Here is a 13,967-nt window from a genome sequence, read left to right on the forward strand (position 1 = left end):
GTCTCTGTAAAGTCTCTGTGGACACAAACTGATTTCACCATAAAGCATTTATCTCAGTAGACCCCAGACAAAACATACTTTTTTTTTTCTTTTTTTCCTTTTTTTTTTGGGGGGGGGGGGGCCTAGTCCTAGCCAGCCAGACCCAATGGAGTAATGGAGGAAATAAAGTCTGTCTCACCTTACTATCCTCTGGGTGACATACGGATGCAGAGAATGAAACTGTGAGGACATGTTAGCCAGGGCAGCCAGACAATTGGTGTGGAGGTACTTGTCCTGTAAGGAGAGAGAGACACAGAGGTTGGAGCAAGTCAGTCGACACAATCTTTTCTAAGCCCTTCATTGGCTAGATGAGTCACATGGTGTTGACGCTGAATGTTGTCTATCTCCTCTTGAAGTGATATTACACTCAAAATGCAAGTCACATATTGACAGAAAGAGTGAAATTAGACTAACTGCACAGTGAAGTTATCATTTCAGAATCAAGTCCTTTTTTCTCATACTTGTTTGTACAAACCTGTGCAAGAGCTGTGAAGTGATATCATCAGCTCTATTAAATGTGGACACGAGATTAGGACTGCTCATCGTGGTTTGATTTTTATTCATTCTTTAACACATGAAATTCTAACATTCCATAACTGTTGTCATTTTAGGTCTAACTTAAAGTAAACATCTATTGCTCTGTTTCTAGAAATGTACACTTTTCATAAAAGTAAAGTTTCAATTTCAGGCTGTTCATACCAGGGTTGTCTTTTTCACAAATCCATCATCAGCTACATAATGAACTTTATGATTTTAACACAAATCACTGCCCAGACGCACACAAAGTAGCAATCTCTTTTATACTTCCAACAATTAATTTCATCCCTGAAGCACCCTCACCCTTTAGAAGGGGAGCCATGCCACCGATACTCACTCTCATTCTGGTCATGTTGTACTGAATGGTCCTGATGACGACCAGGACAATGAGACCACCCAGCGTGATCTCCGAGATCGTCCGGTCCGTGTACCATGGCACCTGTTTGATATTCTGCAGGAAGGAGTAAAATGAACACATGAATGGCTATGAGACTTCACCCCTATCATTCATATGACAGCAAAATTTGAGGGAATAGTCCATGGACTCTATTTGTGGGAGACAGTGCACTCAACACATGGAGGAAAACAATGCACAATTCTACAGCTTTACAGAATACCACATCGCATTACTATGAGTACGAAAAAAAGGTCATTAAGTATCTATCAAATTTTTTCACAACATATCCTCACATCTTAATGGACTGAACCTACACAAACAATTTTCATATATATATATATATATATATATATATATATATATATATATACAAATATATACATATATGCAATATACATGTACTGTCAACCTTGCTTAAGTTGACCTTGCATAAGTTGTATAATCGCCTAAGTGAAGGTCTTTTCAAGTCCTCTTCTCTTTATATTCTATTGATTTTAATCCCTCATAAGTTTGATTTCCTCTTTGTCGAAGCTATTTTTTTCAGTCCAAATAGATTCGACTTAGGCAAGGTTGCCTGTATATATGAAGAAAATCTAGGAGGTAAGCAATGCCTTTGAAAATTAAGAGTGGACATACATGTATCATCTTTCTCTCTGAGGAAAAAAAGATATGTCCACTCTTGATACAAAAGAGCAACCATTTCACCCCGGCACCTACAGAGGGTGCCTTCATGAGGTCCTCTCTGTTTGACTCACCAGTTCGTGGACGCACTTGTTGAAGGCATCGTCCTCGCTGAGAATGAGGAGGATGATGAGAGTCATGTAGATGTGATGCGAGTTCCTCTCCTGGGCGTTGTAGAGGATCTTCAAGAGAGGCATCACCTGCGGAGGGTTGGAGTTCACAGATTATCTTGATTAGACGATGCAGGGGTCAACAGTACAAATATGAAATATTATTCCTCCTCATTGTAACCACTTGTGTGTGTGTGTTTTTTCTAAAAAGCTGACAAGACTATAATTTCTCTCTCCAACAAATCACAATTGCTTGTGGGAGCACACGATAAGTTACTTCAATGAATGTTCAACATTTAAGTGTGTGGTATTCAAAATATTTGCAATATTACATGACATGTTTCATGAAAGTCCACTCCAGTCACTTTATTGAATTGAACAAGTTTTGAAATCATTTGGATCATTCCCTCCAGGTCATGCAAAGTTTTAATATCAAGTCCTCTCTCCAAAACATTCAACAAAAAGGTAACAGTATAGCAGCGATGTCAACCTTGTAAACAGCACTGCAGTATTCTGATGGCTGAAAAGGAGTACTTTTTGGTGAGAAAGCAGTATTCTTACCTTTCCTGCAATAGAAATATGGAGTAATAGAATTTGGGAAAGGGAAAAAACAGCATTTTCCATAAAACCTGCACCATTTTTGGAAAAAGGCAGTACAAATACTGCAAAAAAGTAACAGTTGGCATCTCTGTTATTAGAATAAATGTAAGTGTGACATAATTTTTATTTGCATTTATAAACTGAAAAATCAAAGTCTGAAATAAATTGTTTGAGAAGATACGGAAGAGATGTTAGGCGCGTGGACTAACCAGTCTATCTATGTTTGTCCTTGATAAGACATAATTCCTAAAGTTGGCGTTCTGGTGGAGGAGGAGGTACAGGAGGAGAGTGCTCTGGTCGTCACGGAGATTGTCGCAGAATGTCTCGTACAGGTTGGCAGAGTTGAGCTTGAATGGTGGAAGAGTTCCAGACGGACTCATTGGCATTCCTCCATCTATAGTTCAAATGTGAAAGGTCAAAATTAACTCTTTTTTTTTTCGAAGGGGGGGGGGGGGGCTGCAAAAATATTTCATGGAAGTTTTTCCTACGTAACTTCTACAACAAACTCTTGGGGGAAAAAATGCAACATATTTTGTCAAAGATGGCCATTTTCATAACTCTGATAGTCACCTTGGTTGTACAATTTCTTTGCAAGACCTTCAAGGAAGTGTGCAGTCCCACACGCTAAGATTTGTGTCGAGGTACACATAAAGGAGATGCCATTACTCTGGTTCCTTGTCTGTCACATAAATTCAGATTAGTTTCTTGATCCCTGGGTAGTGGTGGTCATGCTTTTGTTGTGTTTTTCTGCATTCACAAATCCTTTTTTATGTATTATGCCCATAACTATTCCATCAAATTTGCAATTCACAAGTTCTGTATACTTTGGGGAAACTATCAGACAATATTTTGGGCTGAACTTCACTCTTCTTGCATGATCGTGCAGAAAATGACTGACATGTAAATGAGACGATCTTTTTGACACTCACAGAGAAGTTAGAAAACTATTTTTGCTTTTGCATATATATGTAAAGTGTCATCTGAAGATGGCATACTCTTGGCAATTGATAGAATACACACATGGTCTGTTGGTGTTCTAATGAAAATAGGAGGAAATGTTTTGTTGATATTTTTTTTTTAAATCTCTTGCTCTTCACAAGGGATTCCTCTTACCTTGTGAGTTTGCAAAGGAGCATAGTGCCAGCCTGTAAGGGTTGTGGACACCTCTGTCATGTGTGTAGTGATTGGTCAGGACCAGCAGCAGCAAGAGGCTCTGATTGGCCAGGATTGCACGGTCGGCTGGCTCCTCCTTCTTGGCACCCATGCCCCCGTAGCCGAGGGTAAGCACAGCCCAGATACCGGCTGGAAAAAAAAAATGTAAAAAGTTATTGACACATGATGTCATTTACAACAAGAATTTTTTCAATTGTGAGTCACAAAATGAAGTGGTCACTCTTCATCAAAGCTACAGTGCATACAGTGTTGCATTTTGACAAAAAAAGAAAGAAAGAATGAAATATCAATGATAAAAAACAAACAACTTTCTGTGCTCTCTCTGATAATGATAATAAGAATAACAATTAGGTCTTCTTTATCCAGGGTAGCCTCTTCAGTGTCGCTACTGCTCTACCAGAGGGCCCTGCTATTATTATTATCCTAGTGTTGCCTGGTACACATTCATACACCTGAGTTGAGACGGGCATTGATCTTCTGGATCAATATACCTAATATTTTTTTTTTTTTTTTTTTTTTTTTTTTTGGTGTGGTTCTTTTTTTCAAAGAAACATATAAAGGCTTACCCCTGAAACCCAATGGCACTCTGAAGATTCTACCCTGGGTTAAAACTAATTGAGGGCAAACTTGCCAAAGGTTTCAGAATCTCAAGATACTGTCGGGGAAACTTACTTCAAAATATCTGCGGGAGGATCAAGACCATTATATTTCCCTTTCATCACACGGGCAATTGCGTCAAGCCAATACAGTGCACTCCCGTTATAACGAACACGGTTATAACGAAATTCCGGTTACAACGAAATAAAATTTAGGGCCGCAACATTATCAACTCCATGTATTTTTATTGTTTATTCATTCGGTTATAACGAAATTTCGTTATTACGAAAGAAAACTGCCGGTCCCGAGGACTTCGTTATAACGGGAGTCCACTGTATATGAATCAAAGACGTTTCAGCTTTCCATACAGTAAACAATATGTGGATTTTAATAACAAAGTCCATTCTGAATGATAAGGGTCTAACATACACGATGACAATAACAAAACAACAAAAAAAATCTCCCTTGCCCCCCCCCCCATCCCCCCCACACACACAAACATACAAAGAGACACAAAACATACAAAGAGACAAAGAGACACAATCCCCTAGACCCTATGCAAATCAACATACATTGTATGAAATCCAAAAACATGACTGCAGTATGTTTTCCCCTGTCAAGCTTGAGAGAGATTAATGGTACCTGAAGTATCACTGAAGTAGTGTGCCACAGATCAAAAAACAATAAATCAACACACATAACGGAAGAATGCAGAAATAAAAATACAAGGTGGTTCACATAGCATCAATGTTGGCCTACTGCAGAATGGCTTAGAGAATTCCATGGTTTGAATGATTCCATCTATTTGGCTAGAATCTCGCTCCAACAGAATAAAATGTTTTGCAAAGTGCTTTGACTCCTTAAAATCCTAATATGATTGTGAATTTACTATTGAGATTACACAATGTCGGCTACCTCAGCTGCTGTACTCCCTGGAAATTTCTCTGGAGAAATTTGAAAAAATGTATTTTGAAATACCCCTACTGTTAAAGGAATTTTCAGATATCATTTTGTGAAATTCTGTTCTGGGTTTCTTCCTCTCCTTTTTCATGTAACACTGCTGGTTTGTTATTTCAGTTTTTGTTTCTTTAACGGGCAACTGAGTATGATCCATGCACGGAAATGATATTCTACCATAGAGAAACAGTGCATAAAATCAAATTAACCCTATTCTAACTGGGCTATTTGAGACCAAGTTTTTACTGAGGGGGGGGTCAATTTGACCCCCCCTTCAGATGTCAGCCGCCGATCGTGCGATCGCCGCGAAATTTTGCCTGAAGATAGAGCTGGATGTAAACTACAAGCTAACATGGTCATACAATGGAAGAATATTGCCTTTCTATTTTTAATAAATTAATTATGCAAATTTGTGCATGAAATCATATTTTCACCTATAACTCCATTAAAAAGCCTGGAGGATTGCTAAATTTTTGTGTCAGAATTCCTCAAGACACATCTAACAATTTTCTTGAAAAAAATTAGCACAATCGAAATCAATTTCTTTTGTTTTTTATTGTTTTGTTAATTTCTTATGTATTTTATTGTTTTTTCGACCTTTTGTTTTCTATTGTTTTTTGCCAAAATTTGTTGCATGCACTTTTTCAGGCTTATCTACACTAGAATTGATTAATTTCAATGGTTAAAAGTTGAAATAATCTAATTTATATCAATTTAACCAAAAAACACAATTTACATTGGATTTGCACACAATATCAGGAATTTGAGCTGTGTTTTGGTTGACATGCATATGCAAAACATTACGTAACTTCAAAACGGTGTACCCGGACGTCGCAAATTTGGTCTCAAAATATGCGGGAGACTTCAATGAAAAAAGTCGTGAAACGACGCGGCAAAATCTTTGCGCGTTGCGAAATCGTGGCGCGAAACGTCGAGGGGGGGGTCAATTTGACCCCCCCCCCCCCCAGTTAGAATAGGGTTAAAGGAAATGAATTCTGCACTTTGCATTTGAAAATGCAGTAATTGAAAACATAATTAACCAAACAGACAAGTACTAGTAGATACATAACAGTACAATTGAGCATAATTAAATGAGAATACAAAGGTAAATATAAAGAAGTTTAGATCTTAAAAGAACACACACACGCACACACACAAAATCTACAAGCAAACATGACAAGCACTTGCTATTGCACTGTCCATTCAGCCATATGTTAATCATCATTTCATGTGTAATGGAGAAAAAAAAAAATTGGCATGCAATCAGACTTTTGAACAATCTTAATGTTGGGTGGATTTGAAATCTTGAATGTGAGGGAGATATTTCCATCACAAAGTCTCTGTTGTTGAAGGACTGCTAGGTCTTGCAAACACTAATTTTGTTAGAGATCTGGCAGGAATCTCAGGGGAAAAGAGTTTCAAGCTGACTTCGGTTGACCCACCTGCAATGGCTGCCGAGATCCCGTAGAGGAAACTGGCCGGCTTGGCGGAGTCCTTTAGGAGCTCCAGTGGACATTCCTCCCGCTTGATGAACTGGTCAAGGAGAATCTTGACCAGTATATGGGCATCACTTGCACTGGACAAAATTGAACATAGATTCAAGTGTATTCAGATCTACATCGTCTCGATTAAGGTAATGGGGAGGAAGTCCTCCACAACTAAAATGAAATGCTCTTTTTTCGATACATTTAATACAAAGCAAAGGTCTTATCAGTACATCACTGGCACTGAGTTGAGGTCTTTGCTCGACTTTAGCAGAGGGGTGAATTTCACAAAATGAAAACAGACTCAAAATTAAAACATTCAAAGTTAAAATGCACAGATTCAAAGTTAAAATTTTGCAGTATTCTTTCTACTGAACTACAAAATTCATGACACTTATGGACAGAAGCGGGGTTATCACATGATACATTAACTCTCACTTCTATTTCAGAGCCAAAAGTGGTTGTAAATGCATTCCATGAGCATCTCCTTACCACTTGCCATGCATGATGTACTCTGTGACGAGGCTTTTGTGCGAGATCCTCGGGATGTACATCTGGACGGAGAGCAGCACCAGAAGCGTGTTCATGGCTTCCAGGTGAATCACGTAGGTGAAGTTTCTGTGGCATACGCAAACCAAACGTACAGAAAATAATGCGTTAGCTTAATCTACTCTCACATAAAATTTCATCTCATTCTATGTATGAGAATCCACAGTACACATCCATATGCTTTATCTTAGCGATTCTAGACTTACATGTACATACATCAAAGGAAGGCAATGACTATATTGGTGCATCTGTACATCATGTCATGAAATATTGTTTAAAATAGATGAAGTGGTTTTTGGCCTTGCTTGTTGTGTATGCTGTACTGTGAACTGACCTGGGAGGTCTGTGTCACTCTTCAGATTTCATCAATCAGTATGAACAAATTACTCCGAAAATGAAACTGAAACAAAAGCACTGTTTACAGTCATCATCATTTGGTAATGTTATTTCACAGATGTGATGTTAAACAAGACTGTTTATGGAATGGGTAGCGAGAATCCTGCGATCTCATTGGTCGAGAGCTATGTGTTGATTTTTTTTTACTGGCCGCACCCTGAGTCACAGTGGTAAACATGTTATCGCGCACTTGTAGCAAGAGTACACGTACTTGTAGCAAAGATTCACACACTAAGCAAGCGTTCGCGCACCCAGTACGAGACGCCTAACAACCATGCATCAGTATTTACTGATGCATGACTGGCCGTGCGTCCAGTAAAAACTGATGCATGGTTTGTGTATGCCTAGCCAAAAGGAAATGCATCCAGTAATTTTGTCATCGGGTAACATGATAGAACTAGAAATGTCGCTTTGGCGACTGGCATGCCTCCGCCATAATGCATGATTTTCCCAATAGGTCTAGATAGTACATGTGGACAATGTGTGATTACATTTTCACAAAATTGGCAAAATATTGAAATGACAAGTTTGTCACAAATGTGTTGAATGTTCACCTTCCTTGACCTAGGTTTAATTGGATGAATAGGAGAGCATGTATCTAGGGATTTAAGGACTTTAACTTGACTTTGACCCATTCATACATTTAGGCATTGAGTAATTTTCAAGGTACAGGTGTGGAGAAAAAGTGCAATTTCTGAATTGAATAGTAAATTGTTACCATTTTCATCTGGCCCTTGACCCTAAAATTCATAAGATAATCACTTTCAGGTAGAACATGCATAATATGTAGTATGTTTCAAGATAACTTGAGCCACTTCGAGATATGGAGGAAAGAGTTAGTTCAGCACTTTCACTTGATCTTTGACCTTTTGACCTTTGAGGCAAAAAAAGAAGAAAAAAAAAAAAAAACTTTCCAGAGAATTTCTATTCGGTTACACATGCATACACCAAGTGTAAAAAAATAATAACCCTGCTGGCATTGCATAAATATGAGGGAAATAGTAAAATTTTGAAGTGTTGCACTTGACCTTTGACCCCTGACCTTTGACCCCATGAACCCTACATTCTCTAGATAATCACTTCCAGTCAGTACATGTATATACTATGTTCCATGAAGATACCTTGAAAAATTTTCCAAGGCACAGAGAAAAAAAAGAAGTTTTGATATTTTTACTTGACCTTTTGACCTTTGACCTCATGACCCAAACTTTCACCAGAGAATCTTAATTGGGTAATACATGTATACACTAAGTTTCAAGAAAATATCTTCAGGCATTCAATAGATATGGCGAAAATAGTGAAATTTCATGTATTTGACCCTGACCTTTTGACCTTTGACCTTTGACCTCATGACGCAAACTTTCACCAGAGAATCTTAATTGGGTAATACATGTATACACTAAGTTTCAAGAAAATATCTTCAGGCATTCAATAGATATGGTGGAAATAGTGAAATTTTATGTATTTGACCTTGACCTTTTGACCTTTGACCTTGAGCATGTGCACCCAAAAGTTGATAGGCACAACTTCACCCCCTAATACACATACATGCCAAGTTTCATTAGGATACCTCAACAGGTTTTGATAGTTACCTTGTCCACAAAATTCATTACGGACGGACGGAAGGACGGACGGACGGACAACCCGAAAACATAATGCCTTCGGCACCACTTCGTGGCGGACGCATAAAAATGGGTTTTAGCAAGAAAATTACCCATTCTATAAATCAGATGACGCATATGTCTGCTCGTGTATCAGTCGGAATATAGTGCCGGTGCATGCGGTAACTATGGAATTTAGCCTATAAGAAACCCACTCGGCTTCGCCTCGTGGGTTACGCATTCCATAGTTACCTTATGCACACAATTCCGACTGACGCACTCAGACCTGTGCATCATTTGTATAATATCATGTATATCACACAGCCTAACCATTTTTCTGCAAAGCCATGGCAGCATCATTTATCACTTTCCAGCCCTCTAACTACATGTGGCCCTCGAGAATTTTTTCCTTGTTGTGCAAATTATTGTGACTACAGAAGGATCAATCCGCAGTGTCGGTAAATTCATCTTTCTCTGTGTGAGTACGGTGGAATACTTTGTTGGCAACTGTGGAACAGCTGCTGTCAAGAGTGTCTAGAAATTTGCTGGTATCAACACCCCTGAGATATATTATGTCGTGATTAATATTGGTTTCATTCCTTATCTCAGCTCCCTCCCCATCCCTGTTACATACCTGTACATATATACATGTGCATGTGCATTGATTCGTTCCACAGTCTCTGTGATTATCAATTGTATTCATGTTAACTATGAAATATGGAACTTCAGAAACCAAAGCAAAACAAATCAACAACAATATTAATAATAACAACAAGAAAGTTTGAGTTCATTCCTGACTGAAGATGCTACGTAAATGAATGTAGAAAATGAGCAATGCTTTGACATCTAGCATTTATCTCCCTTGGGAAGAGAAGCAGCATCTAACATTCAGTTCATCTGGTTCCTGCCTGGGGTTGGAAGAAAATGGGCGGGTTGGGGACAGGGGTGGGTTGGGCATGGACTCACAGGACAGGGACCTCCACTAGGAGCTGGACCAGTGTCTGGATGAACCTCTCCAGCAGTGTCTCCTCCCCTTCCCCGTCGGCCCCCGCCTCCCCGTTCTCCATCCCGGGGCCGTCGAGGTCCAGGTCCAGGACCGTGGCCACCGGTCGCGTCCTCACCACCACGGACAGCTGCTGCAGGATGCGCCCCTCCGACAGCATCTCCAGGAAGTACTTCAGGCTGCGGCGGATGATGAAGAGGGCGTTGTACGTCTGCCAGGTGAAGACGTGACTGTGGGTGTGGCAAAGATTTGAGAGATTAAAAGAGTGCTAGCGTCCTGTTTTTGTGCTCTTCTGGTTGACTACAGTGTATGTCAAAGCCACGATGAACAGAATCAAGCAAAATAATTTTGAGAACACTAAGGAAGAGGGATTACAAAACAGACTCTGCAGATGAATCATTCCTCTCAAACAAAACCAGAAGAAAGAACATTGGAATGTTGGTTTGGCAAAAGCTAAAGAACCCATGAGTACCACTCAGGGATATAGTGTATGTTTGCTGACACACTTTCAAGGCCAAAAATATATATTCAACAGCTTGATGAGCTTCCCATGTATTACAGAAACGGACAAAATCACTCTACCAACACCAACACTTTGTTCCAAGCTGCCTCCAAAACATCATGACTGTTCTGTTGATGGTATTGGATTGACCGATTCCACACATTCAATACAAAAATTCTCTACAGCACTGATGACACTTAGTATCACGAAATCAAAGGTTATGTCTCATTACAAAACCCTGGTGTCTTGAGGACTGTGCATCATACCGACTTTTGGCATTTGACCTTTTTTTATTATTCTGTCTCTTGTTTCTCCAAATCTGTAAGCCTTATCACACTTCAGGTCAACAGCAAGTGGCTAATTGATACTTTTACCTAACAGGGTCTACAAAAATAACAACTGATTGACATGCTACAGGATGAACAGTCAAATTAGGGACAACATGCTGCAGGTACCTCTAGAGTAGAGGCATAAAAAAGAGGATAGACAACATTGGAATTAAATGTGAGATATCCCATAATTAGTCAAGGGTAACAGTAAATCAATGTTTATCCTTGCCTTGAATTCAGATCTTGAGCATAAGGATTTTAAAAACTTGTACATTTCATGCTATCTTTATTGAGGCATCTTCCATTTTCTCAGACAGTATGCAGTGTATGTACGTACACTGTATAAGGTATTGTATGTACAAGCCCGCTGCAAGTTACACACACCCACACACAATGCTATACACACATGACGTGCAGGCTAATGACCTTGCAGAATTAAAAGTATCAATGCACCATGCCATGTGAATGTGGTAATAAAAACTAGATTTTGAAGCTTTGGCATGGCAATGAGCAAAAGAAATCCAGGAAGGAAAGAAAGATGATTTTACTGATGAAAAATCAGGAGAATCCCTCTCAAGCAGCAATATTTTTAGGACAGTATAATGCATACAAAAATTGTGGGATTCAAGATTAGAATGTTCAATCCAATATCCGATTCCATAAACGTGGGAAAAGGATCAGTGAAACATCAACTGAAAATACATTGTATCACAAACAAACAACTTCCAAAATACAAACAAATTAGGTATTACAGTGGTGGTTGTGATCATATCAGGTGTGGGCTTTATGGTGTGTTATTTCCATAACGAGCAAAAGATTCTGAAACATTATAAACTTTTCATGCTTTTATCTGAGGCATACACTGATACAATGATACACTCATTATTATAAAGACAGGCAAGAATATTTCCTTCCTCTTCCATATTCCATAACACTCATAAGCAGGCTGTCAAAATGAAAACTATAAAAATACCAAATTTTAAGTGTAATGAAGACAAATCTACATGACATGCAAAAAGTACATGTATCTTTCATAATGGCAAACTTATATGGCCAACTTTAATATTTTTCTCTGTTTTGCATTTATTTACAATCTTTCTGAACCTCAAAGAACAAAACTGTGGCTTAAAAAAAAACCTAGAAATGTCGCTAAGGCGACTGGTATGCCTCCGCCATAATGCATGATTCTCCAAATAGGTCTATAGTACATGTGGACAATGTGTGATTACATTTTCACAAAATTGGCAAAATATTAAAATGACAAGTTTGTCACAAATGTGTTGAATGTTCACCTTCCTTGACCTACATATTGTCGCTGGGGTGACAAAACCTCGTATCTCAAAATTGTCAAATGTTCAGGAGAGCGAAAAAACATGGCGGCCAAAGCACTATAGTGAATGGGAAAGCCTTCTCTTTGACATGTCATGGTGGCTTCATTTTTGGAGTAAGACAGTTAGGATTTGGCCAAGACATCACTTGACCCATTATTTGACCATTAAGCTAAAAAAAAAATTTTTGACATTTTTGAGATACCGAGGTCTTGTCACCCCAGCGACGATATGTAGGTTTAATTGGATGAATAGGAGAGCATGTATTTGGGGATTTAAGGACTTTAAGTTGACTTCAACCCATTCATATGTTTATGCATTGAGTAATTTTCAAGTTATGGAGAAAAAGTGCAATTTCTGTATTGAAAAGTACATTGTTACCATTTTCATCTGGCCTTTCACCCTAAAATTCATAGGATAATCACTGTCAGGCAGAACATGCATTTTAAATATGTAGAAAGTTTCAAGATAACTTGAGCCACTTCCGAGATATGGAGGAAAAAGTTAGTTCAGCGCTTTCACTTGATCTTTGACCTTTTGACCTTTGAGGCCAAAAAAAAAGAAAGTTTCCAGAGAATCTCTATTAGGTTATACATGCATTCACCAAGTGTAAAAAAAAAAATAATCCTGCTGGCATTGCACAAATATGAGGGAAATAGTAAAATTTTGAAGTGTTGCCCTTGACCTTTGACCCCTGACCTTTGACCCATGAACCCTAAATTCTCTAGATAATCACTGCCAGTCAGTACATGTATACTATGTTCCATGAAGATACCTTGAACAATTTCCAAGTTACGGATAAAAAAGTAAAGTTTTAATATTTCTACTTGACCTTTTGACCTTTGACCTTCGACCTCACGACCCCAAACTTTCACCAGAGAATCTTAATTGGGTAATACATGTATACACTAAGTTTCAAGAAAATATCTTCAGGCATTGCATAGATATAGTGGAAATAGTGAAATTTTATGTATTTGACCTTGACCTTGACCTTTGACCTTGAGCATGTGCACCCAAAAGTTGATAGGCACAACTTCACCCCCTAATACACATACATGCCAAGTTTCATTAGGATACCTCAAAAGGTTTTTTAGTTACGCTGTCCACAAAATTCATTACGGACGGACGGAAGGACGGACAGACGGACAACCCGAAAACATAATGCCTCCGGCACCACTTCGTGGCGGAGGCATAAAAAAGATCTCATGGCATGTTGAATCAAACACAATGTATCTTTCACAGAACAGCAAAATGCTGCAGCTACATAAAAACAACAAACAAGGAGAACAATTAGCAGAATCTTTAATAACGAAGATGCAATTAAAATGCAATTTTTGTATCATCCTCTGCAAACTTTACCGAGTTTTCTTTCCCAGAGCTTTTGTTTGACTGACAGAGAGGAGGGGAGAAAGAGCAAATTTGGTCATGTAATAAATGTGAGCTCCACAGTACTAAAATATTTTCAAGGAATTACCCTGGTCGGTAAACACACCTGGAAGGCCCGACAACTTGTCATAGAAAGCACACACTACTTTCGATTTACAGTGAGTTTATTTTCTAGTTCCTTGCTCTTCTTTTAACCCCAGGAGATGCAAAAACATTCTGGGATTATAAAATGCCCATTACTTTGTAAAGGCCCCATCACACTAGAACGTATTGAGCCAATGAATGCCTAACAAATTTG

General features: G+C 38.7%; 1 protein-coding gene across 1 annotated transcript in view; it reads right to left on the minus strand.

Annotated features, from left to right (window-relative positions):
* The window catches only part of LOC140237396 (dymeclin-like), a 28,458-nt gene that overhangs the window by 5,594 nt on the left and 8,897 nt on the right, over nt 1-13,967 (minus strand). Inside the window, exons 4-11 of the mRNA XM_072317317.1 lie at nt 10,088-10,354; nt 7,068-7,193; nt 6,534-6,667; nt 3,478-3,666; nt 2,574-2,758; nt 1,729-1,854; nt 914-1,027; nt 179-273 (exon numbers count right to left, since the gene is read on the minus strand). Coding sequence (XP_072173418.1) covers nt 179-273; nt 914-1,027; nt 1,729-1,854; nt 2,574-2,758; nt 3,478-3,666; nt 6,534-6,667; nt 7,068-7,193; nt 10,088-10,354 — 1,236 coding nt within the window. The remainder of the gene's footprint in view (nt 1-178; nt 274-913; nt 1,028-1,728; nt 1,855-2,573; nt 2,759-3,477; nt 3,667-6,533; nt 6,668-7,067; nt 7,194-10,087; nt 10,355-13,967) is intronic.

The sequence above is a fragment of the Diadema setosum genome, chromosome 14 (assembly GCF_964275005.1).
Source record: "Diadema setosum chromosome 14, eeDiaSeto1, whole genome shotgun sequence".
NCBI lineage: Eukaryota > Metazoa > Echinodermata > Echinoidea > Diadematoida > Diadematidae > Diadema > Diadema setosum.